A 25,135-nucleotide genomic window follows, 5' to 3' on the forward strand; every position below is an offset into this window, starting at 1 on the left:
GGCACCTTTTCTAAATGCTGCACAAGGGTGACAGCTGCACAGAGAAATCAACAGCTTTAGCTTTGTTTTTACTCCTGTTGTAAACATACCTGAAGCTCTGTTTGAAAGAAGAACTTCTGTGGGCACTGGGAACAGTCATAAATTTTGTCTTCTTGCCCGTGCACTGCAAAGATGTGCTGCTGCAGTTTGTTTGCCTGTACAAAAACTGAAACAACACAGTACAGTTAGTTAAGATTGCTTCGTATAAGACACCTCGTCTCGAACTGCACTTCAGAGTCTCTGCAATTGTAAAAGGTCCAAGGATATCTGCCAGAGAAGTGCTGATACACTTGGTTCAGAAGAATTTCCTTACAAGTAGTCAATTTAGAGTCTCCAGGCTGACAGTCAGCTTACTTCTAACAGACTTTATATCCTGTATGGATTTTTGATATTTCACATAAAGCTAACACTGTCCACAGGTAACTGGAAGAACTCAGTCATCAGACCAAAGAGAGGACGTCACTGCTCCCATGGGGAGCTCTGGGCCCACGGCAGGTGCATCAGATGCATTTTTAATGCAGGACAACTGGGCCAGGAGAAGCCTTGATGGCTGGTCTGGAAGACATGTGGCCCAGAATAGAATTTCTGTCAGAAATGTGAATCTGAAAAGGCAGGCTTGCCACAATTTTTAGATCTTTTACATAGGTTGTCCATTCAGTATAAAAGAAAAAAGATTATTGTTTAACATCACAAATTTCGCAGCATCTGCATTACTCTGGATTGACAATTATTCTGACTTTACCGAGGGAAATTTTGAAGTGGAATATATTGAACCACAGCTTTAGCTGGTTAAAAATATATCTATATCTTATTTAATTTTTGTCTCACTTTACATGAATGGTCATCTGTATGTGAAAATGGCTTCTTCAGCAGAATTTAACAAGTGTGCCCAAAAATTTTTACAGCACATTTCAGAAAGGATAAATTAACTCCAAGCTCACACAAAAACTACTTTCTCAAATAATGGCCCAAACCCTAAAGAATATAGGTTCACCTTATTCCCACCAAAGTTAAAGGAACAGCAGGTACTGCCATGCCCCTTTACTGACAACAGGCCCATAGTGACACCTACGTGATCCTTATCTCAAACATTTTGGAAATGCAGATGTTAACTACTCTGTTGAAGAGAGTATAAAAAAGGCAGCCTTTAGCATGCACCCTGCAGATCCTGGGAAAGCAAGACTCACCCATGATCACTTGCACTGATGAGAGAGCTTAAATGATCTACAGAGAAGGAATACCTAGTAGGCTCTCAGACCGGAGTTAGAAATGTGCCACCCTAAGAAAACTGGGCTTTAAAAAAAAAACCTCTTAGAGAGGTTTAATTTGTATAACTTGGCCTTATCAAACCTTTACACCCCTTTACTCAGCACTGTAAGCAGACCATGAACCACCTGGCCTTTAAAGAGTCCTTGCTCAGGTGAATAAGGGCTTGCAAGAGCAGGTCCATCCTTTGCAAGTCCTGCACTTGGAAACACACGGCACCTTTGAGCCACAAAGCACAATGGAAATGTTTGGAACTGTGGGGGCCACGCAGAGCCTGCTGCATGTGGCAGAGCTGCTCGGCAGAGCGAGCCCCAGCTTCAGACAGAGGATATTTGAACATTTCCAAGCACAGTATTTCTTTTTCCCAGGGAAAGGAATACAGTATTTTACAAATCCCCCGAGTGTCATTTCTGGATCTAGCCATGCACGCTGAGGCTTGTCTTGGCCTCCCTGTCTTACCTGTGAAACAAACAGGGCATTTGAATGTGCCTCCCATCCCCTCAAAGCTGTGCTCAATCAGGTGACACAGGAGCTTTGCCGGAGAGTCAAACATCTGGTTACACAGCTTGCACTCATGATTGATGCCTTCCTCTGCAAGGTTCAAATGATACAACTTGTTAGTGACACAGCAGATTAGCATCGGGGAGGCAGCAGCACTGGGTGGGGAGCACGTGTAATGACCCCCAGGACCCCCAGGACCCCCAAGATCCCCAGGATCCTCAGGACTTCAGGATCCCCAGGACCCCCAGCCCCAGAGCAGGATGAGCCACTGGCATTCAGGGGTGCAGCCCCCACATTTTGGGAACCCAGGCGGGGCTCCCGGGCTCCCAACAACGCAGCACAGCCCTGCTGCAAAGGGAGAGCAGCCCTGCTCTGGGTACAGGGTATTGGAGAATCAAACAGCACTTAAAAATACTGTAATAGTGTGAATTCAACCACCACCACTGACAGAGAAGTGATGTCTTCAGCTCAGAGTACACTGCAAACACACAGGAGAGGAAGGAACTATTGGAGAATAGCAGGAACTGAGAGCAGAGTGTCCATGTAAATTTTTTTGTATCTCTTGGCTTTTTACAAGGTGAAGAGAGACCACTGAAGGTATGTAACCATAATTTGAAAGCGTAATTTTCTTCTCATATATCTTAAATATTGAATACACCGGGCCCATTTTAAATGCCTCTATATTCTAACTGAACTCGTTGAAAAAGTAATAATTATTACTTTTGGTTCAAGCCTACCACTTTTACAAGACTATATGCTTCTCTGTTTACTGAAGTTTGTGGTTCTGGGTGCAGGTGAGGGTTTTTTTTGAGGCACTGAAGTAATATTAAAGCAATTTTCACACATAAAACTAAACAATCCTTTGTTTTTCTTGAAGAGAGGGAGGGAGGGCAGAATTTTAGAAAACATAGCATACAGTTTGTAAAAATCAGAAACTACCTAAAAAGTTTTAATACTGTGGCTGTTTTTTGCAAATATTCCCTGAATATGTGTCTCTCCCTCACTGTGGCAGCACATGAACTTCTCATGAAAACATATTTTAGAAATGAAATAAATATTTTCTTTTGTTCTACACTCAGCTTTATTTTTACATCCTCAAATATCAACGACTATTAATTTTTAGTTCCAAGATCACTAAGAAAACAACTACATTACTCCATGAACCAATTCTTGCCAAGTGTATTTGGATCTTATGAATAACGTGAGCCTTCACAAGCACTGACTTTACTTACAGTCAAATTAGCTTTTTCAATCTTTAAAAGGGCTGAACTGAAGGGAAGTATTTCTTCCTGTGAAGCCTTTGATACTCTCAGGATCCCAAGGCCCTGTACAAGGCTGCCTGTGCTGCCTGGAGGTTGGGTGGGCTCTGGAGCCCATGTGGCCATGGGTGCTCACAGGGAGTGCTGGGGAATGGGGAGGCAGCATGGGCACAAGTAAACAGGTGGGTTGGGAAGGAGATAAAAAGAGAAAAGGAAAAAGCCAGGAACAGGAAGATGAAAGGGCTGGTAGCTCCGTGGCAGCAGCTCTATGAATTCCCTCGGGAGCCACAGGCAGGGACTGGGATATTTGTAGGACGTCAGGAGGTTTGTGATGCTCAGCTCGCCTCCACGGGCGGGCACGCTGCCCTCCCTCATGTGGAGGTTTCCAAACTAGGCTCTCTCCCCTCACTGTGGCCTAAGGCTGGATTCTCCCATCAGACCCTTGCCTGAAAAGTTCGGGCTTTGTGTGAATTTTGCAACCTGCTCCAGAGGGGAGAAGAGATGGGGAAGGGACATGAGCCTCATGCTGAGCATGCCCAGCCACACCGCTGAGTACAGCAACCAAATGCTGCAATAAACCCGCAGAGGACAAAGCAGGAACTGGGGGGAGTGGAACAAATACCTTCTACGAATAAATCAGAGAAATCATGTTTGACATTAATTTTCCACCCTCTACATACTGGGTATTTGGAAAACAGTGATTCATGTACAGCCTATGGTCCTGTGTGAGCACATGTGTTCATAAATACAGATAGACACATACTGATGACTAGAGAGCTGCTCCTTTTCCAGCCTAAGTATCTATAATTTGAGTAAAACTAAAAAAAAAAAAAAAAAAGAAAAACAAACAATGCTCAGCATTTCAGTTAAAGTATATTCTTACAAGCTTGCTATGTTTAATTAGGTAACAGAGATTGTGTATTTTCTTGGCTGATCCCTGCAGTATTTTAAATAGTTAAACCCATAACAAACAAACTAAAACTAGAATGAAAAATAATAAAACATAATGGGTTCCTGCAGATCTGGAAATTTATCCCACTCGAGGCAAGACCTTTTGATTTGCAAATCCACTTCTGAATTATAAGGCCTTCTCCTCACCAGTGGGGGTTTTTATTCCACTCCCACAGGAGTCCATTATGTATTTCTTGTGTCTATAAAACCATCCAGAAAGAAAAAAAGGGGGAAAAAGTACCATGGTTAGCATGACAAACGTTTCTCTTTTCATGCATGTGTATTCAAAATATGAAAATGCCCAAAGATATAGATAGAATTGCTGCTATAATCACTCTCTCCTCTATGGCATTTTACAGCATATTATTTTACACAGAAACACAGCACATGTATAGGCACACTCAGTCACCTTTGGAGAATAACTTCATTGAATTATATAAGTTCATATAGGTACAGGCAAGGAGGCTTTCTAACGATGAGGTGTGACAGTCAAATGTGTGGTGCTGGGCACTAGCAACAGCAAACATATCATCATTTCCCTCATTCTTATTCGCCTTTTTTTTTCCTAGCATGACAAGCATCTATGAGAGACCTACATAACTCAAGTGAATTATGCAGCCCCTCTCATTTGTAAAATAAAATGCAGATTTTTACAGTTTGTTATGCTAGATCATCTCCCATTTCTTCATAAGTGTATCTGTGGAGAGATCAGTTGATTACAGGACTAAACAAGCAATGCACGGCAAACAAGAATCTTGGGTTTCTTGCCTTTTTTTCCTGAGCTCAAAATAATAAGCATTAATTTTACACTTCATTTCTCAAAAAAATAATAGGATGTGCTCTTGTTTAAAACAAGCAGGCCTGCTGGATTCTGTCAGGCTGAAACTATGTCAGGCCAAAAGAGGAACAGAGCGCTTTGTGTAAAAGTATCATGGGGAGATGATAGTATCCTGTAATGTTTTCAGTACCTACTTTTGTCTCCAAAAGCATTTGATCCCTGGCAGACACATACTTATTTCCATACTGGTCTTGAGGGAAGCCAGTAGGAATGAGAGCTGATTATCTGAATCCTGAAGGTGAAACCTGGGTGGTGCCCACTGATGTCAAAGGCAGGCATTTGTATAAATTTGGAGGTACATAATTTACTGCCTGTTAGTGAGGATTAGTGGGCTGCGCAGAGCCAGCTGAACCGCGCTGGCGGAGCATGTCGCTCATTGTTCCCAAGTTCGGGTGGTTTGCAGGATAGTTTTAAATATGTTGATGGGGTGTTTAGTAGCACTTACACTGCCATCCTGCCCATTTTAGAGTGGGAATATGCTTCTCCATAAAGCTATTTCTGCTGCAGCAGTGTGCATTTAATACATATTACAATGAGTCTCTAAGCCTCTAAGAGAACCGACACCAGCAGCCTCCTGGCGAGGATGCAGTATAATTAATAATGCTGTATTAAACCCATTTACTGTATCAGCTGCATTTCTAATTATAACTATATTAATGGCAATGCAAAAGTACACATTAACACTGTCGTGTACCGACACATAATACCAACAAGTAGAAGATTTGAACACCAAAAATCAAGATGGCATTGTCTTTACTGTTAGTTAAAACTTCTCTTTTTAACTTGATTTAATAAAGTAAAAATTTTCCCTTATGGAATAACTGCAATAGCCCTAATTTGAGAGATCATGTAAGACAATCTGATGCTCGTTGCTGATAACGTGTACATCCTACACTATAGTTTTCCAGACCAGTATATTTCTACTCTACTGCAGCAAATTAAGCCAATAAAGGGGAATTTCTTCCCTGTACTCAGATGTTCACATCCATGAGTTAACCGTGCTTTTAATGAACTTTGAAATACTGTGATTCAGTGTAACAAAGCATTAATATACTGTGTTCACAGAGAATCTTCTCCTGTCCATTAGATCATAAATTTGGTAGAATTAAATGGGCCGTGTGCTCTAATTATGGTAGAAATAAATAGAAATTGGAATGAACACAGGGAAATAAAATGAAAACTGCATGGAACTATTCTGTTTATGCAATTCATTTCCCAGTAAATAAGAAATCAAAGGGAAAAATTTATAATGTAAGAAAAGGAGCTTCCCCAGCAATTTTTTCCATGTGTCTGTGAAGGAGCAAGGGGCTGGAACCAGGGTAAATAGCACTGATGGACACCCTCCTCAAACACAAAGCCTGCAGAGAACCACTTTGATCCCTCATCTGCTTGGCACCACTCCACCACTGGTTTTCATTAGAAACAATCCAAGGATGGAAGTAAAACCATGGTCTGAGAACATGCTGCAACTGCTCCAAGGGGATGGCAAATTTGCAGATGCTCACATTGGATGAAGATGACGGCTGCTGTCAGTCAACATTTCCCCCTCGCCATTGCTGCCTAAACCCATGACCTGCTCCACAAACCATTTGGACCACATTGCTCCCTGCATTTCTGTAATTAATCCTGGAGGATGGGGCCAAGCCCCTCCCTTGTGTCATTGGGCTGAGGAGATCCCACGCTCCAGCCCAGCATGGACCAGCAGCACCGAGGCACAGGCACCCGGCCATTAGGCAGCCTGGGCGGTGAAAGGCGGCGGATTGATGGCGTGGCAACAGAAATGTCACCTGGGGAGCTGGGTGCCCTCCTCCCAGGGATGCTGGAGGTCAGTTACTATGGCAACACCGAATGAGCTCAACCTTGTAACTGACCCTTATCTTTTTTTGATCTGTGGCCCCCTTGGGACCTTGGCTGGAAATCAACTGGAAAATAATCTGGTCACATATCAGAAAGAAAACTATTTATACTTATTTATTTATCCAGGTAGAGCTCATATCTCCCTTTGACGACTCGGCCAGACTAAAGACACCCGTCCTGTTCTCTCAGCGGTTTAGAGTGGCTGAGTGGAAACACCCAGCTCTGCGCTGTGAGAAACCATGCCAAACCCCCCTGCCACTGCAGAACACACACACACAAATTGCCACGGATATCTGTGCTCATGACTCTACTGATATATTGCCAAAATCTTGCCTTGCTCTCAGCCCCTGACTAGCCCGTGTGGATAAACATACACCTACACCTCTTCTTGGATGGTTTAATATTTTATGTTGGTATCCGCTAATCATATTCTTTTGTGCTTTATCTCTCTGCTGAAATATGATTCTGCTTTGAAATATATTTATATGATCTAGAATGGCACAACACTGATGTCTTTTATGAGCCGAAGATTGTTTAATAAAATCTTGCATTTCTGCTTCATCCTTATGACAATTTTACTATTATAAGTTTTCAAGGGATATGAGAGCTGTCCACTGTGGTTAGAAACATCACTTTAATGAAAAATGATAACACGGGGGCTTGGATTTTTCTAGAAACTATGTAAGGAATAGCAGCAAAAATAGAGAGTTCCCAACTTGCATTTGTATGTAATTTTTTTGGTTTTCCTTATATTTGCCTATGGATAAGACTCATTAAAATCAGGTCTGTTATCATAGTTTTCCAAGGCATGGGCAGCCCAGACAAGGGTTTACCAGCACAAAGGGCAATTGCTCTTCTTCAGGTGGGGAAACTCTCTGGGGAAAGGGGATTCAGGAAATATATATTCAGGGACTATATTAGGAGACAGAAGCCACAGGATTTGCTGGTGCTAGAGGAAGTGCCTATGGATTCCTGGTAACAAACTCCAAGGTTACTTGTGATGCACTTCTTGAGGCTCAAAAAGGTATTCTTTTCCATGCTAAATTAGCCTAACCACACAACGGGCTTTAAACTCTTTCATCATCTTAGGGGGCCTCGAGCTCAAAATATGCAGAATTAGATGCCAAATTATTTATAGGGTAGCTTGTAAGTTCACTGCCTCCAGTATATGTCAGTACACTGCAATATTAAAATGACCATCAAAAAGAAGCACGGTCCCGGAGGGGCTGGGGATGAGATTGCAGGAGTTTCCTCCTGACTGTGAGCTCCTGTGCTGCTGCAGAGCCCCGGCCCCGCTGCTGGCCGCAGGCTCTGTGCTCCCACAGGGAGCTCCCGAGGGAACCTGAGCCTCACACACACGGGATGGGGCTGCCAGGCCCAGCTCCATCAACTTAATTTTCAGTTTGCAAGAAAAATAAAATCTGAAAGTTCAAAGGAGTTCATGGAGTTGCGCATCATCTATCTCTGACTGCAGAGCCCCAGAGGGACCAGCCTGCAGAGCTTTATTTTAGATTTAGATATTAATCTGGGAAACTGCATAAAGATAATTTATAGAAATGCACAATACTTTAGCACAACAACTTCACACTTTATCAGCCTTTCTCCGAAGATGCCTTTTTTTAATAGCTTATATTAAAACTTTTTGTGGACTAAAGCTTGATAGGTCTGACTGCTCCTTCATAATAGTTGATTAAGAAATAACTCCACTGGCTTCCATGCGAAAATGGAAATGTAAAACTCATACAGGAAAAGAAACACCTGCTGTCTTTGAGTGTGTGAGTCCATACAGCCACATACAGAATTAGCTTTACCCAAACTAATGAACCCCTAGGAACGACTAGAGTTTAGTAAGAACACCTTATTCCCACACAATTCAACTCAAGTCATGTATTTCAATGTTTTGAAATACTCACAGTTGTGTTATTTCAAGTTTAATGTTAAATGTAACCTGATGAAACTCAAGTAAGGCAGCCCTGAATCATGGCCACACAGTATTCCCTGCACTATCCTCCCTCATGCAATTGTATTGCTGAAAACTAAATATACCTTACTGCTCTTGGTCTCCTCCCTGGGAGCAGCTCCCTGTACTGCTACACAGCAGGAATACATTCATCCTCTCATCCTATTGACAATACCACATCCAAATGCTCAGTACAGACAAACAGCAATAACTAGCATCTATTTGGCATCTATTCTTCTTGTGAAATTAAAAATTAAAATTAAAACATCATTATACTCTTATTAAACATCCCACTGGAATATGCCGATGCTTTAAAAACATGAAAGGCTTTAAACCTACTTTAAATAGGTGTAAAGTCCTTTTCTACTCCTTTTACAGGCCTGGCATGTTCCCCAGCCTCAGCAGAGGCCCCCAGAGCTGTGAGATGTCCCCTCCCTCCCCAGCACATCCCACCCGTGCCTCCTGCAGTGGCTGTGGTCACACAGGGGCCACCAGAGCTGCCAGGACCTGCCAGCCACGAGGTGCCAAAGGCAAAGCCTTCCCTCCCAAGGGCAACTCCTCCCCTGCCTAGGTGAAGGTGGCAGCTGCAGCCCAGAGATACTACTCACAAGACATTTTCCTTTTTGCTGGGTGCATTTCTGTGCTCAGAGGCAGTTCCTGAGCTGGGGATGCAAGGCAGGGAGAGCAGCCCCCTGAGCTAACCCAGCACACCCGGGACAGCACACTGTGTTTGGTAAAACACCAACTCCCACTGATGTGTATCACTGATCTTCACATTACCATTTCCCAAGTACACGTTGACATGATAAACCTTAAATCTATCGTGTAAATACTCATCAGATTAATGGTCTCTAATAGTATATAATTAACATGACAGGCTACAAGCCAGTTGTTGTCAACTACACTCAGCAATGCATTGAGTAAGAGAAAGGCATACACTGCTCCCACGATGGCATCAGGGAAGCAGAAAAACCGGTAAAAGGAGAAATAGAACTTTTTTAAAAAAAACCCACCTAAATATACAATTTAACCGAGAAACAATGAAGGTTCTTTCAGGCATCAAAACATAATAAATGTCAATTTTTAATTTTTTTTTTTTGAGGGGTGGGAGGGTACACTTTTATTTCCATCAGCAAAGAAAAATTCTATTATCTCTGCATTGGTGCAATGCCTCTTGAGTGAGTACAGGTGAATTGGCACAAGGGGCCTTATTCTGATATTGCAAATGCTGCATAAACATGGAAATATGTATCCAGCAATGTAAACTTTACAGCAATATCAGCTCAGGTCAAATTAAAGATTACATTAGCATAGATATCTGGGAAATGGTGCAGTGGGCATAGAGCTAAAAATGCATTTGAAAACCAACCATGAGCATTACTTTTGTGGCAGATCACCAAACACTCAGAGACTGGCCAAATGCTGCAACCCCATAATGCTGGGGTAATTTACACCACTTACTCAAATAAATGCATTTCTTTTAAATATGTATTAATTTTGTTTTCTTATTAAAATAAACAGTATCCCTAGGGAAAAGTCTCTGGTTGAAAAGCAATCTTTTATGGCATTGTTATCAAGTTAAAGACCAAATTTCTTTGAAATACCTACAGACAAGCAAAAAACCCAGAAACATCTCTCAGATTTTTCTTGGAAAATAAAAATGATGGTTACCCAGCTATCATCACATGAGCATTCAGCACAACTGCACCAGAGCTTACTTTTTCATTTGAGGGTTGAATACATGTCACAGGCCAGCCCCAGAGAGGCTCCTGTCCCCCACCCCTACCCCAGGACACTGCCTCCTTCACTCCTTCTCTCCAGGACTAGGGCTCAGGGACACAAACCAGTTATTGGGGATGGCAAAATGAGATGCCACTGCAAACAGAGAGAACCAAGGGTGACTAAATAAGGTGTGGCTGGTGATGATAGGTAACTGATTTTGCATGGCACAAATATCTCTCAGAGCTCATTAAGTGCAAATATGCCCAGAAGAATGAAGCTACCCTAAGAGACATATTTTAAATCAGGAATCCTAGGGTGCAGTAACACATGATATTCCTTAAAGCAGTCAAAAAGAAGAATCTGCATGAAAACAAGAAAATATCTTAAGCATCTCTGCATTATGCAGACATATATTCTTGTACTGTGGGATTATGCACAAGTAAATGTACTGAGCGTTTCCCATTGATGTTGGTGGAATTTGTTTGATTAACACTCCACAGTCCAGGTGGAAATCAAACCCTATGGCAGCTTCATCTTGAATAAGAACAGAAACTGCAACCCAGTGACTTTCTGGAATAGATCTCACAGCTGAGCAAGGGCTCTGCAAAACACAGACTGTAAATTACTCTGGATAGTGCTCATCTAACATACAAACATGGACTACAATGCATAAAACCTAATATCAAACTCATAACACCTTCACTTGTGTTCTTTGTCCTGCACACGAGCCAGCCAGCTTGCACATTTCACATATGATCTGGAGCTGGATAGGCAGCACTGAAGCAGTTGCCCTGAGCTCTGCACAGAAGGAGAGCTCAGGGCCAGCACACACATCCTGTAGAGCTGTGAGAGGCACCAGTGGCAGGGAAACATGGGCAGGACCTTCTTCTGGGATCCTAAACTCAGAGGACTTTGGCTTCTGTCTTTGTAAACTAACTTCTTTCTATTTTACTGTGTGAGTAGCTTGGTCAGGCATATATGGCTGTTGGCAGATACTCTGTCAGTGCACAATATGGCCAGCTTGTTTTTGGTTTTTTTTGGAAACACATTTTCTTCATTTTATATGTCATTAGCTTTTTATTCCATTAAGGAAACCCATGTGCAAACTCTCACACTGTAGACAGACTCTGCAGAACATATGTGGTCTGTGACAGACAACTTAGCGTAAAAGATAAGTCTGTATTTTTGGTTAAATAAAGGGACCTGGAAGAGCCAGTCCTACAGTGGTGCTGAAGCAGCCTCTTCCAGCCACCTGAAAGTGTGAGCATGTCAAAACACAAAGACATTCAGGAGGCTCTGATGGCTCATTAACAGCAGGAGTCCAACAGAGTTGTTTTTGCTTAAACTCACCTAGATCTCATGCTCATGGCATTGTAAAGGTTTCCTGGACTCTCTGTAACTCCTCTCATTCTTAGAAGTTACATTTAAAAATAAAATAAAATTTAAAAAATTAATAAAAATACCAAGCCTCAGGCCTCTGCCCAAAATGAAGCACCAAGATATTCCCAGCAGGATGGTGCATTCAGGGTGTGCATGGTACAGACTGGAACCATGCAGAGGTGGCTGACATGACTTGGAAAGATTGAAAGGTAAAGTCAGTTTGCTGTAGAGAAAGGCCTGATGTGCAATCATTGAACTTGATAGAGACTTAGGGGTATCCACCTAGTAAGTCCACATGAGAAGAACCATATTGAACAGCCCTGCAAAAGTTACTGAGAAAGAATGAAACATGAGAGGAAAGATCAAATTGCTTTTTCAGCTGTGGCCTCAAATAATATAAGATTCTTAATCAAGCCATTATGGAGTCCTTGCTTCAACCAAAATGGTTTCTCTCTGTCAGAGACCTGCTACCCACTATTTTATTCTTCTTTTTTTTTTTTTTTTGTGAGTTCTTATTTTAACCTCAGATTCAACAATCAGCATTAAGAAGTCGGCATTTGCTCCTATCACCCCAGAGAGGTAGGGAAGATACAATCGTATATATGCAAAATAGGTATGAACTCTGATAACAATACTTTGCCTGTAGGCAAAAATTGACTTTTTAAATGGCAGCCACTATAATAATGTTAGCCTAAGACCCACCCTTGCAGGATTTTCCTCTGCTTAGTAAAAACAAGGTACATGCTGATAGGAAAAGCAAAGAGTTTGGGTACCAATAAGACAGGGAATGTTTTAGTGGGAATAGGGGAAAACAAAATTGTAAAATAAAAGGTCTGTCCCACTGAACTACAAATACACTGGCTGTATCAGCATGGAGGGGGTGAAATGGCAAGTCTGTAGCCACAGAGGCAAGAAATGCTGCCAAGATCTGTGTCCTAAAGCTTGTTAGTCTCAACCAGCAGCATCAAAGGCCTTGGGATGCCTTCCCTACACAGTTTATCCTTTTGGAAAACTGCCGACAGAGGAAGGCTCTAAAGCAATGGTCTATGGGATGAGTGGTAGATGATGCCTGCTCTTTACATTTCTCTTCCTTATAATTACCAACAGAAAGTGCATTTCTGCACAAAAGGAGGTGCAAGAACGGGGCTTCTTTTCTAATTACACCTGAGGAGTGATCAGAAAAGTCCAGCTCCTCAAGGGAATGCTTTGGGAGACCTGGGATGCCCTGGTGCCACCCAGCAGCTACAGGGAACAGTGCCAAGGCCACCCAGCCCCAATGTGACCAGCCACTCCTCCATCAGGCACTGGCCCTGGCAGGTTGTGGGGCACATCCCAGGAAGAGGTGTGCAGGCAGCGTGGCATGCACAACAGTTGAATCTTTGCAGCTAGATGAGCATCAATTATGCATTGTATCAAAATCCAAATGCTAGAGCATGAAGCAGGCAATTGAAAGAAACAGCATGAGCAAAGCAAATGCCAAAGAAATTAAAAATATGTCCAAAACTGTGACAGAGTACTCAGCTACTTTTCACGTAACATCATCAATTGTCTCTCATCGAAGATTTCAAATACTTGGGAAGAGATTGCAAAAATATTCAAAGACACAATATTTGTATTTTGAATGTTAATTTGACACAAAGGAGTGTGCATGAGGGAATGTTTATAATCAGCACTCCAATAAACTCACAAATGACTCTAGTATTTTATAAGCTTGTTAGAAACAAATCACTCCCTTAGCTTATATTTACTTACTGATGAATAATAAAAGGCCTCAATACACAAAGAGTAAATTCAAAATGTTTTCCTCTTGTTTTATCTTCTATGACAATACTGGAACCCCTCTCATTCAGGCTGTGATTCCCAGACATGCCTCTCCTGGTTTTATGGCTAAATATTGATTTCTTTGCACAGGCAGAGGCAGCTTTGAACCTTGGTTCCTGCCCCCACCCCCAGTGCAAAACATGCCCTGGTCTGGAGCTAACAGCAGTGGCTGGCCTTGCCCCCTGCCCCCGTGCTGCCTGGAGAGGAGGGGAAGGGAGCACGTCCAGCTCTGCCAATTAATGCAGCAGTGAAGGTGCAGTCTGAGTGCTCAGTCTTAGGAGGAAGAGAAGATGTGCACACCTTGCACACCTCCTGGAGCAAAGCACAGGACAGCCGAGCAAAAGAGTATAAAAAGAGATTCTGCAATATACTCATAAACCTGCATCAGTCCCAAACAAACACATCCACTGCTTCAGTTGGTCTGCAAAGGCCTGGGTGAGGTGTCACTACAGTACAGGCTTCTGAGACCACCCAAATACCCTGCACACCGTTGGTGCAACAGCCCAGTAATTGACCACAACTGAAAAACCCCTTTAGCCTGTTTAAAACCACCAGGATGCTTTAATGCAATACAAATCATGCTTCAGCAGACAACATAACACCTACACCTTCCAAATGCTATTAGTTATACACCAGCTCAGACCAATAATGCTCTAGATGGGAGCACAGGAGACCAGTGCTAGCCATCAAGCCCTGGCAGGAGCTGTGCCGTGGTACCCACGTGTGCCATGATAGCTGGATTTCAGAAGTAATTGCTGCATGGGTCGGCCTGCTGGATTCATAAGTGGTAAGTAGCACAAATGGAGAGAAACAAAAGTTGGCAGAACAATGCCTCATTTTTCTAATGTAACTAAGTGCTGAATGTGGTAATGGGAATTGTGGGGATACTTGTCTTTATGCTCTTATTTACCCAATAGAAATAATACAGGGATATTCTAATGCAGGTTTTTACTTAATGTACAGTTAAGCATTACACAAACATTTTATTGTGGTCTGTAAAGATGATCTATTTAGAGTAGCTGAAGAAAACCCACTGCATTCAAGCATAAGTGCTTCTGGTAGGCACACAAATACAGAACGACTTTGCAAAGTAAATGTAACACAGGCTTTTGTTCTAGATGGCCCTGTTGCTTCATGCACAGGCATCAAACACATCTTCATCACCCCTTTAAGTCAAACCAAATGCTGCCATGGACCAAGTTGGATGGACACACAGCATCTTTGTAATTGCATTAAGATGCTGAATTGAATAAACACAGCCAGGCCTACTCACAGCCCTGGCACCCACTGGTGCTGCAGAGGGTGAGGTGTGTCCTTGAGGCAGTTTCTGTAACATGCCTGGTGCTGGGACTGGCCTGGTGGTCTTCACAGGGAGCTGGGAATCACTGCAGTATTGCAGAATACACAACAAAGCTTGCACAGTCCCTACTATTATTAACCATGATTCAGGTGTGCATTGAGCTGATTAAGCAATAAGTCATTACAGACATACAGCTTAGAATTCACATTTCCAGAGTACATTATAAGATGGTTTTATTTCTAAAATTGTTAATGCAGAGCCACAAGAATAAAATTATTTCTTCTCCCGTGGGCAAGCCATAAAGCACTGTACAGGAATTTACTAAGAAGTGTAACACTGACAAGTGATACACCTTCAAAGCAGATCTCAGGGCTCCAAAGCCATGGCCACATGGCACTGCCACTGCAATCCTCCTCGGGGACAGAGACCACCTGTCAGCGAGCTCAGCTCCCTGACCTGCCACGCTGGCCAGCAGCTGGAGCAAAGGGAAGGCTGCAGATGGAGCATCCCAGAGATTGCTCCACGGGGTGGGTGAGAGGTCTGATAGAGAAGACCAGGCAAAGGAAGGTGGAGCATGGCTGTCCCACCACAATGCTGCTGCCATCCCTGTCACTTCCATGCCACTCCTATGGGAAACTGCCCTTGCCATGGGTTTCCCTCCCCTGGCTGTCTGTAACACAGTGCCTCCAGCACCACAGGGTGAGGTGCAGTGCTCTCAGGCACGTTTGTGTTTTAAAAGCAGTGCTGATGTCTGAAACCCCAATCACTTAAGCCAGTAGCAAAGTTAATAGTCTGCACCCAGGTATCTCTCCAAGGCTGAGTGTAAAGACCAGCACATCCCAAGCCACCAGGCAAGGGGACCTACTCAGCCTCTGTTCTTCATCCCCAGGTGATGCAGAGGAGTAGGGAGGCACAACATCCTTGATGGAGAATTCCTTATACATTGTTCCAACATCAGCACTTCAGCTCCCAGAGAGAACAGTGACTAATCTCCAATCACTCAACAAACTTCATGCTAATGGCTGGCAGGAAAAAACATCCCATTTCTCAGAAAGGAAGATAGTTACTGGGGGCATGTGGAATGCTAGAAATGCAGGAAGCAAACAGTTGAAGGAAAACCCGTATAGGACATGTCAGGGTTTCACAAGAAAAATGCTGTCAACGTGCCACGGTGTGTGTCAGGAGCCTCAGTGCTTTTCAGTCTGATGTCACTGGGATTTTCCCTATGGCCAGGGGCTGCAGTTTTAACTCTCTAAATCCATCTTTGATGTTATTGAAACAGAGACATGAATTTGAAAAGGAAATAAGTCATGTCATGAAGAAAACAGGAAAATACACTTTCAGGGGGGAAGGGTCATGGCAGTCTAAATGAGTGAGTAAATGTAAATACTCTCCATTTTTACAGAAGTATCCCAAGTACAGTGCCCTCTAGGATTCTCCTTTGAGTTCTCCATTGATTTTTGAAAAGCTTTTCTGGGGAAAATAAGCACTCCTTATTTCGAATGAAAACAAAACAAGCCATCCTCAGACAGCTGGCAGGACAGGCAGGGCACAGGCAGGCTCGCTCTGGGGCTGCCCCCTCTGTCTCCATGCCTGGCAGGTGTCTCTGAGGAGGGGAGCACACCAGCTGCTCTCAGCCATGACTGAAGCCAGGCACCTCAGGCATGAGTGGTGACAATCCCAGGGCTTTCTGGCGGGGACTTTCCTGTGCCCAGCACCCCACTGCCTGCACAAAGAGCTGGGCCAACCCCAGCCCGGGCACTGAGCCCTGGATCACAGAGCAATGCATTGGCAATTTCTAAAGGATCACAAAACCTACAACATCACTTACGCTGTTACTGACAGGAGCTAAAGCCTGCCTGTACCACCCTGTTCCTGCTGCATGCAAGTGAAGTCAGAGAAAGAATTTCTCGTGGCAGTCCTTGTGTCACAGGTTGTCCAGTTGTCCACTGGCACATTGCCTGTGCTTGGCTCATCCAGCAGCTGCCAGCACAGGCAACTGAACATCAGGAACAACATCTGAGCACAGGACCCAGCACAGTGTCCTCACTTGCATGGGCTGAGTTGCAACAACAGGAGAGGAATTTAAATGGTCTCATCTCACCCTTTTGTTTCCGTTTGCTTTCAAAGCAGAGGAAGTATTTATCAGTAAAGATTTTTAAAATAATTAATTATCACCATCATCAAGTCAAGCTCCTTGGTGCCTCCCAAGCTCCAGGTGCCAGCACCTGCTCGAGTCCTCTCCCCTTTCAGTGAAGGATCTACCATCTCTGCATCTCATCCTTGTGCTTTGGAGCTCTAAAGCACTATTAAAATCAATTCACTTGGTGTCAAAAGCTCTCTTTCTTCTTGTACCGACCAGTACAGCTGTGGTATTCATCAGATTTTTACCACCAGGATTAATGTTATAAAATGTCACTTGCTACAGTAAAATTTATCAACATTATTATATACCATAGAAACTGCCACCACAGACAAATGCACTACATTAAAATTTTGTCTAGAGCTCCCTAGAGGAAACATTTGCTGCAATTTGTGTAACAGTTTATATATTTATGCTATTTAATGGTACAAAGCAATAATTATGACTTCATTCACTGATAAGCAACAGCATTATATAAATCAGATGCGGATTTAGAACATGCCAGCTTTGTCACTGGCCTACTACTTGTAAATTATGTTGCTGTTAAAAAAAAAAATCTAAGCAAATATGAGTTAGCAGCAGGAAGCTAATAATGTGCCTCCAGCTGTTCCAGTTAACCTGCAAATGTGGCCATCTGCACCTCAGGAGAAAAAGAAAAGGAGAGATAGAGGGAGGGAGGAAAAGGAGAGAGGAGAGAAGCTCCCACCAACACCAGCACAAAGCCTAGGCCCTGAGCAGTAGGAATGACCTTGCTCCTCATGACCAGACAAGCACATATTTAAAATCAGAAAAGTTACCAAAGAATAAAGGACCTTTTCTCCCCTACACCCACAGGAAAAAAAAAATTAAAAAGAGGAAAAAAAGTCCTTTCCACTGCCTTTTTTTATAGAACAGGCTGTCTTTCACATTTCACATCTGAGGTTATTTACTGCATTGCAGGTCTGTCCAATGAACAGGTTTTTCTTACAACTTCTGCCTTTCATTTCTACTTTTTAACACCTCTTCACAGACCCATCTTGTATTTTTTTTTTAAATGGTGGTCATTGTAATAGATTTATTCCTGCTTCAGACAATTTAAAATGGATCTGCAGGGCACAAAGGCTGAACTATCAAACAAGACCAAAATTCTCAGATAGAAAGTCACAGATCTTGCAGTGCACAGCAGCTTCACTCCTACCTTTGGGTTCACGGGGATGAGGTGTCCTTAGGACGTGCGAGTAGTGTTTGCTCAAAGATTATTTTATAAGAGACTTCTGTGGAATCTGGGTCACAAGGAACTGACACAAAATATTCCCTTTGACATTCACCCATGCACTGAAGAGACAGTGGCTGAAAGTGCAGGTCCTGTTCATTGTTACACTTTGGTAATCCAACAGCAATTTAATACTAAGAATTCTCCAAGATCCGTGCTAGCAAGGGCTCTCCAATACACCTCCTAGAAAAGGATGGTGAGGGCCTCAAAGGATGTTTTTTATTTCTTTATAAAGGTCTGACTCTGTAAAACAACAAGCTTAATTCCTGTGAAGGGCCTGAGGTCAGAGGGTTCAGCACACCTTGCTGGAGCTGCACTGCTCCGCCTCACCCACACTCTTACACAGCATCTTTGTACTGCCAGTCTACCCCCAGCACCCCAAAAATGCCTTGTTCTAGCACAGCTTATTGAAGCTGCCATTGACCTTGAGTTGCTTAAATACATTCAGGATTATCATCACTCTTAAAGTAAAAAAATCTCATCTTGCCTCTTCCAAAATTAAGCAATCCAGTTTGTTTCTGTGTTTTAGGTGCACATCTGTTTGCACCACTCCAAGTGTCATAGTTTTGCTAAATGTCTTGAAGTACTGAAAGTGCCCAATATTGAGCCTTGTGGACCCTGATTTCGAAGGCTGGGCAGCATGAGCTCCTCAGGGCACATCACAGTCACAGAACAGGGGATCTATATCTGAGCAGCATTGTGTGGACCTGACTGTTATTATTAGATTTTCACCAAGGAAACATGATTTATCTTCATTCCAATTTTTGTAACTATAAGTCATTCCAGTGCTAACTGCATTTACAGGGATTTATAATTCACTTGAAAGATTAACTCAAGCATGCATAATTTCAAAGAAACAAAATCAATTTTTTTCTTGAAAATACTGAATTTCCTTTAAACTGGTCTGGTGTGATAATGTTGGGGCACATATCTGTTTTTAAAGCCATCTTTAATGTTTTTCTCTGTTTAAGAGTTTCATGGCCCTATGTTGTTTAATACTTTCAGGTGAAATCCCTTACCCTGATGGTACATGCAATCAGTAACTGATCTTTTCCAAACATTTACACTTTGGGGATGCTGGTGGATATGATAAAAACTGTGATTTTCAATAGGTTAAAGAACCAATAGCTGCATGCTGACTCAGAAAGTTACCAGCATTTACCCTCTGAATGGTGTTAACCAATGGAAAGTGCCAGCAGTGTGATGTGTCTAGTCAGGCAAAGGCATGAGCCATCTCTCCAGAGGAAAATAAGCTTTCCAGGTAAACCTGTAACTTCATCTGGCCTTTCTAAAATTAATTTAATCTAGAAATTGCCACATCATTGAAAGCAGCTGGGGTGATGCTCTACTTTTCAATATCAGAATATTCATAACAGCAAACAATATATACAAATTCTTCAAGTGCCATTGAATATCCAAACATAAGTGGGACATTTTGTGCACATAGCACAGTTCTGGTGTTTGACAGTTCCATTTAATTACACCAAACCTCAGTTTAGTCCACTGGTGTCTTCACAGGCAGGTAGCAAGTAAAGCTGGTCAACATCTAGATCAAAATAATCCCTGGTCACGTGGCCCTGAGTCTTCATCAAGACTGCCAGGTCATGTTGCACAAACTGCTTATCCACATGTGTGGAGTTCCCAGGTGCTTTAGCTCACAAGGTCTGATTGCTCCTCTCTGATGGGAATCCATGTGCCTACTTCCTGTCCCTCTCTGTTCACTGCTCAAAACAGCACCAAAAAAGAGATCCTAGATGTATGCAAATGACCCATAATCCTCATTTATAAAGAAACCCCTTCACATTGCCTTAATGAACTAGGAGGGGTAGTGTCAGATGGATTCTCATGTGAGCATGAATAACAGAAGAGAGAAGCAGATGGACAGGGGCATAAACAGCCTTTCCTAAACCCATTAATAAAAATATAGTTAAAACAGCTTGCTCTAAAATATAAACCTAGATATTGGATTTGTTTAATTTTGTCAGAACATTTCTGTTCTCTTCTGGTGCTAAGATGGCTGTTGGCAGCAGAGAACGCTGTGCCAGTGAGCAGCTCACATCCCTTGGAGATTCTCACCAGCATTCAGTGCCCTCCCGGCCTCTCCTCAGCCACAGGAAATCTCCCTGTTATTTCTCAACTCTCACTCCTGACATTCCACAGAGTTTCACATAGCACACTGAGAGGCCAATGAACAGCTCGAGTAAACTCTCCAACTTAGCAAGAAAACGTGTGACTGGAAAAATTTAACTCCCAAAGAGACAGTATGAGAAAGGTCAAAAGATGGTCAAATGGAAGACCTTCCAATAGCTCCAACAAGCATTGACACAGCACATTTACATCATGGAGGTGAATGAATCAAACTCTTTATCACACTCATAAAAGACAGTGCACATCTGCAAAATGTTTTTGGGGCAATATAGTTATGGGGGAAATGGCTACAAGCTCATACAAATAATGCTGTGATGTTTCTATTCTCTCCTTTATTGACCTGAACAATCTGATCCAGAATTTTTATGCAAGTGGCAGAAATGCAGAATGAATTTTTAATAGCCCTGTCTGTGAAAGAGAACAAAATTTCAGAAAAGATGTTAAAGTGGTTTCCATAATGCTGGCTTATGTAGCTCTCCACAAAAATAGGCACTCTCAACTACAACAGTTAATCCTTAGGATTTACAACACATCATAACTCATTCCTGCTGTATGGAGGAATCCATCTCTCAAATGCAAGTGATCTTGCAATCACAGATGAACTCCAGTACTTAAGTACAATGGGATACGTTTCACAGTGTCAGCCCTAATTTTCAGCCTTAACTTTGATTTCCCCTGTCTTGGTGGGTTCCAGGCAGACCCTCGGTGTTACTCTAATGTAGCTTTTTTGTGGTTTTAATATGAATATTGTGTCAAGAAGCTGAGATATTAAGAATGACAATACATTATTATTGCAGCAGGGAAATCTCCAGAGTCCTAGAAGTAGGATTTTGAAAACCACAGTAAAAAATCAATAGCAATCCACAAGAATTCATAAAGGAAATGTGTCAGTCAGCACCTCTGAATACAAATCTTAAATTTTAGCCTAAGCAGACTGGACAAATACAAGTTTAAAAGGCACAGGAGGTGAACATGCCCCAGCTTTTCAGGCTGCAGGAGGGAGCCTGTCTTGTTTGGCTGCCCCAGGAGTCTCTGAGATGCCCTTTCCCTTCTCTGCAGGAGCCCTGAGGCCAGTCCCAGCCCCAGCCCCAGCCTGCCTGAGCCAGCGTGTCCCTGGTGGTTGCACGGACAAGGAAGATGCTGCATCCCTGACACTGCCTGCATCCAGGCTCCTCCCTCAAAAGCAACCATCCAACAGGATGTAGGGAAAAAACAGCTCATCTGTACTCCCTGATAATTGTGATAATGAAAAGAAATGCCAAGAACTGTACATGCAAACCTTTGATGAATTTATGGCCAGATATATGCTTGCAAGGTAGCTGGCCCGTGAGCTACCTCCAGCAACAGCACTTAGTATTGCTTGGGTTTGATAATATCCACAAAATCAACTAATTAAACACTTCATTTGTATATAGCTAACTATGTATTAATAAAATGTTATCAAAGCTTCCTAGTGCTTCTCAGGAAGAAGCCTGCTTAACCAGCATGGACAATAGAAGGTATCACATACAGAGATGTCCATAAGGCGAATGCAAACGATGGCCTTTGCCATCTCCAATGTTGCCCAGGGAATATTCTCATCATTCAGATCACTTGCCTACACTCCGACTTTGAAAGAAGTTTTTGAAATAAAAAACAACCTGCAAGGTGCTAAAGATGAATGGTCTTGCTCTCTTCAGTAAGAGTTCATAGCGATGCTCAGAAGGAAAAAAAAATCCTTTTCCGGACCTCACTCTCCTGTACAATTTGCACAACAGAAAAGCTGGGTTTGATTCACAAAAGAGGTGAAGTTATAAGCAGAGGAACACACAAAGATTTGAGTCCAAATCCAGTAAAAGATGTTAAGAGTTGGTTAGATGCTCTCAGCACCTTCCTGCAATCTCTGCAGCCTGTGTGCTTTCCCACTGGTACTCAAAAAACACCTTAAAAAATAACTGGTACAATTTTGGAGGGGAAAGGCCAGAGGACCTAGCTCTGATGGTGGTCCACAGTTTTCAGTTCCTACTCAGGAGACTTCACAACTGTTTTTAAATGGAAGTACATAGCATTCCCTGGCTGAGTGACACAGAAGCACTGCTTAATGGCCAAGGAGGATCTGCTGGCAATGGCACTGAGGACTTCCACAAAACCCAGGGGCTCCAACTTTAGCAGCTTTTCTAGTCAAGGCCATGGGAAATGCTGCTAAAAACTGAAGCAGTCATTCAGGGCAACCATGAGATGTGGTTCACTATACATGTGCTATCTATTATGCATACTATTTATTAATTTATGTAGATTGGTAGACTGCATGACCAAAAACATGCCATCAGCAATGATGGGCATCCAAGCCTGCAGTAAAGGCTTGATCCAAAATTAGTTTCAGTCACTGAAAGACTTTTCTTTTTTTTGCTTTGTTTTTTTACTGCTTACAGTGAATATTGGTTTAGGACCTGAAAGCACTGAGAGGAACTGTTTTTACTGCACTAGTCATAGCAGAGATAGTTGAAATCTCCATTACAATGACTGCGTCACAGGTAAAGCAGGGAGACAAATTCATTTAGAGAGCCCTATTGATACTTGATTTGATAGATCTTAATAGCAGAACTCTCTGAAGGATGATGTCACCATACTGCAAAATTATTTAAGCTTACAATCACTGCTCTACTGAATGTCCCAGTCAAAAGGAAAAGGATCAGATCTCCACAGCCAGGGTAGAAACCTTTACTGTGCATAAATGGCACTGATGCACAAGGGCAAATGTTGTAAAAGCTTCTTAAAATGTTTGTTTGCAAGCTTAAAAAGTAAAATAACACCACCAACCCACTGACAGAGAAAAACAAACCTCCTGGCACATAATGCTGCTTATCTGTGCTTTCCCCACACCTTGTACCTATTTATTCCCACAGCAGCAGCACCCAATTTGACAATATGGGTTTTTCTTTCATCAGAACACATTAGGAATAACCTCACCAAAGCCAACACTACTACACTGCTGAAAAAATTAATCAGCAATGAACTCATACCCTGGGATTCACTCAAAAATTTGACAGATCTGTTAGTACTGCATTCTCAATCTGCCCTAGTTACCAGATGCGAGTTGGAAGGGCACTGAAAGGACAATAGATGTGCTGATATTTCCCATCTAAAGTTATAACATATTCTGACAAAAGTAACATTCTTAAGATATCTCAAAACAAAAAAAATTCTCTTGAATCTGATTTTTTTTCCCGAATTACCTCTTTTTCTTTCATTTCCCACAGATGAGTTCCCAAATGCAAGATGTTCATTGTCAATAAACACTGTGCAAATACATGCAAATAAAGGGGATCAGCAGAATGAGCTGCTTGCAATTACTGCCTTATCCACGAGAGAGCACAGTAACCTGAGCACATCCCCAGCCTTTAGTAAATGCCTCGTGTACGTACAGAGCACTGTATAACTCAAAAATTATAATTAAAATGTCTTAGCTCCTGTATTTATAGTAACATTTAAACTACTGTGCTTTCTTGAAGTCAGAGTCATTTACTTGAGAACAGCACACTTTACGGTGAACAGATCTTTGAAACTATACCATGGGGATATGGCACAGCCACATGTAACTCAATATATGTCAACAGCTGTAAAAATATTGGTAGGAGAAGGGAAGGAAAAGCCATGAGCGCAGATCAAGTGCCCTGTCTCTCACATCTGACTGTTTTCAGATTCTCACTCACTCCTCTCCTCCCCGCCCCCCCCAAATAATTGGGCAATTTTGGTGCAAGCTGTCATAAAAGCCAAGGCTTCTTTGAGGTTGAATGATCAAAAAGGTTATAAATGAAAATGATTTCAATGTTGGAGGCCTAGTGAGTGACCAAGGCACTTTCTGTAGCAGAAGGGTTTGTTCTAATCTTACCAACTGCACGCTTTCGTCAGAGCATATTCCTAGGGAGTTCACAGCTCCCCAGGGCGAAGCTACAGTAAATTCTGACTAATCCCCTCTGCATACAAATGAGCCCCTGGTAAGAGAAACTGCAGGGTGAGGCAGCTTATACACAGCACTGATTCTTCAGGTCTGCACCTTCAGCAAAGCAAACAAAATGGCACTATATTTTTTTTTTCCTTCAATGGGACAAGCTTTCTGAAAAATAAAGCCTTAAATCCTAAAATGCAGGACAAGCTGAGGAAAGAGGGAAGGAGCACAGAGAAAAAGAGTGTCCCTCCTCTCCTGTGCCCAGGCAATGGGGTAAACAGATAATATCACCCCTTTAAAAAATTAATGAATTTAAACTTCAGCTTTATTAAGGGAGTGGTGGGTTTGGACTAAAATTTCATGTAAATGGAACATGGCACAAGATAAAATATTTACTAGCCTATTATAAAATAGCAGGATCAAACCCGGCACTTCCATTGGTTGGCATCACTATATCGAAATACTATAGAGCACCAAGTCATTTATATTCATTCCCTGGCATTTCAAGGGATCTTTAAATGTTAAATTCTGCACCTATTGCTGCTTTAAAAGTCTTAAGCATTTCTCAGTGCAAGATGTGATTAATTTTTCCAGCTGCGCGTTATTTAATCACAGAGCATATATTTGGTATAATTATTAACTCTTGACAACATGGGATGCTCCTGTTTCACAAAATTCCTGGGAAGCAGCTGGGTGTACAGCAGTGAGAATGGCTGGTGCTGTTGGCATTCTGTACCTACCTGGCAGAGCTGAGGAACAGAAGAGCAAGA

The 25,135-nt window shown here is 42.4% G+C and overlaps 1 protein-coding gene across 3 annotated transcripts in view; it reads right to left on the reverse strand.

Moving 5' to 3' along the window:
* Positions 1–25,135, reverse strand: part of ZNF423 (zinc finger protein 423) — a 225,724-nt gene that overhangs the window by 21,325 nt on the left and 179,264 nt on the right. For all 3 annotated transcript variants that reach the window (XM_014882611.2, XM_088171874.1, XM_088171875.1), the window contains 2 exons: positions 1,765–1,896; positions 90–205 (listed from right to left, as the gene is read on the reverse strand). In XM_014882611.2, coding sequence (XP_014738097.1) covers positions 90–205; positions 1,765–1,896 — 248 coding nt within the window. The remainder of the gene's footprint in view (positions 1–89; positions 206–1,764; positions 1,897–25,135) is intronic.

Source organism: Sturnus vulgaris, chromosome 12 (genome assembly GCF_052056855.1).
Source record: "Sturnus vulgaris isolate bStuVul1 chromosome 12, bStuVul1.hap1, whole genome shotgun sequence".
Lineage (NCBI taxonomy): Eukaryota > Metazoa > Chordata > Aves > Passeriformes > Sturnidae > Sturnus > Sturnus vulgaris.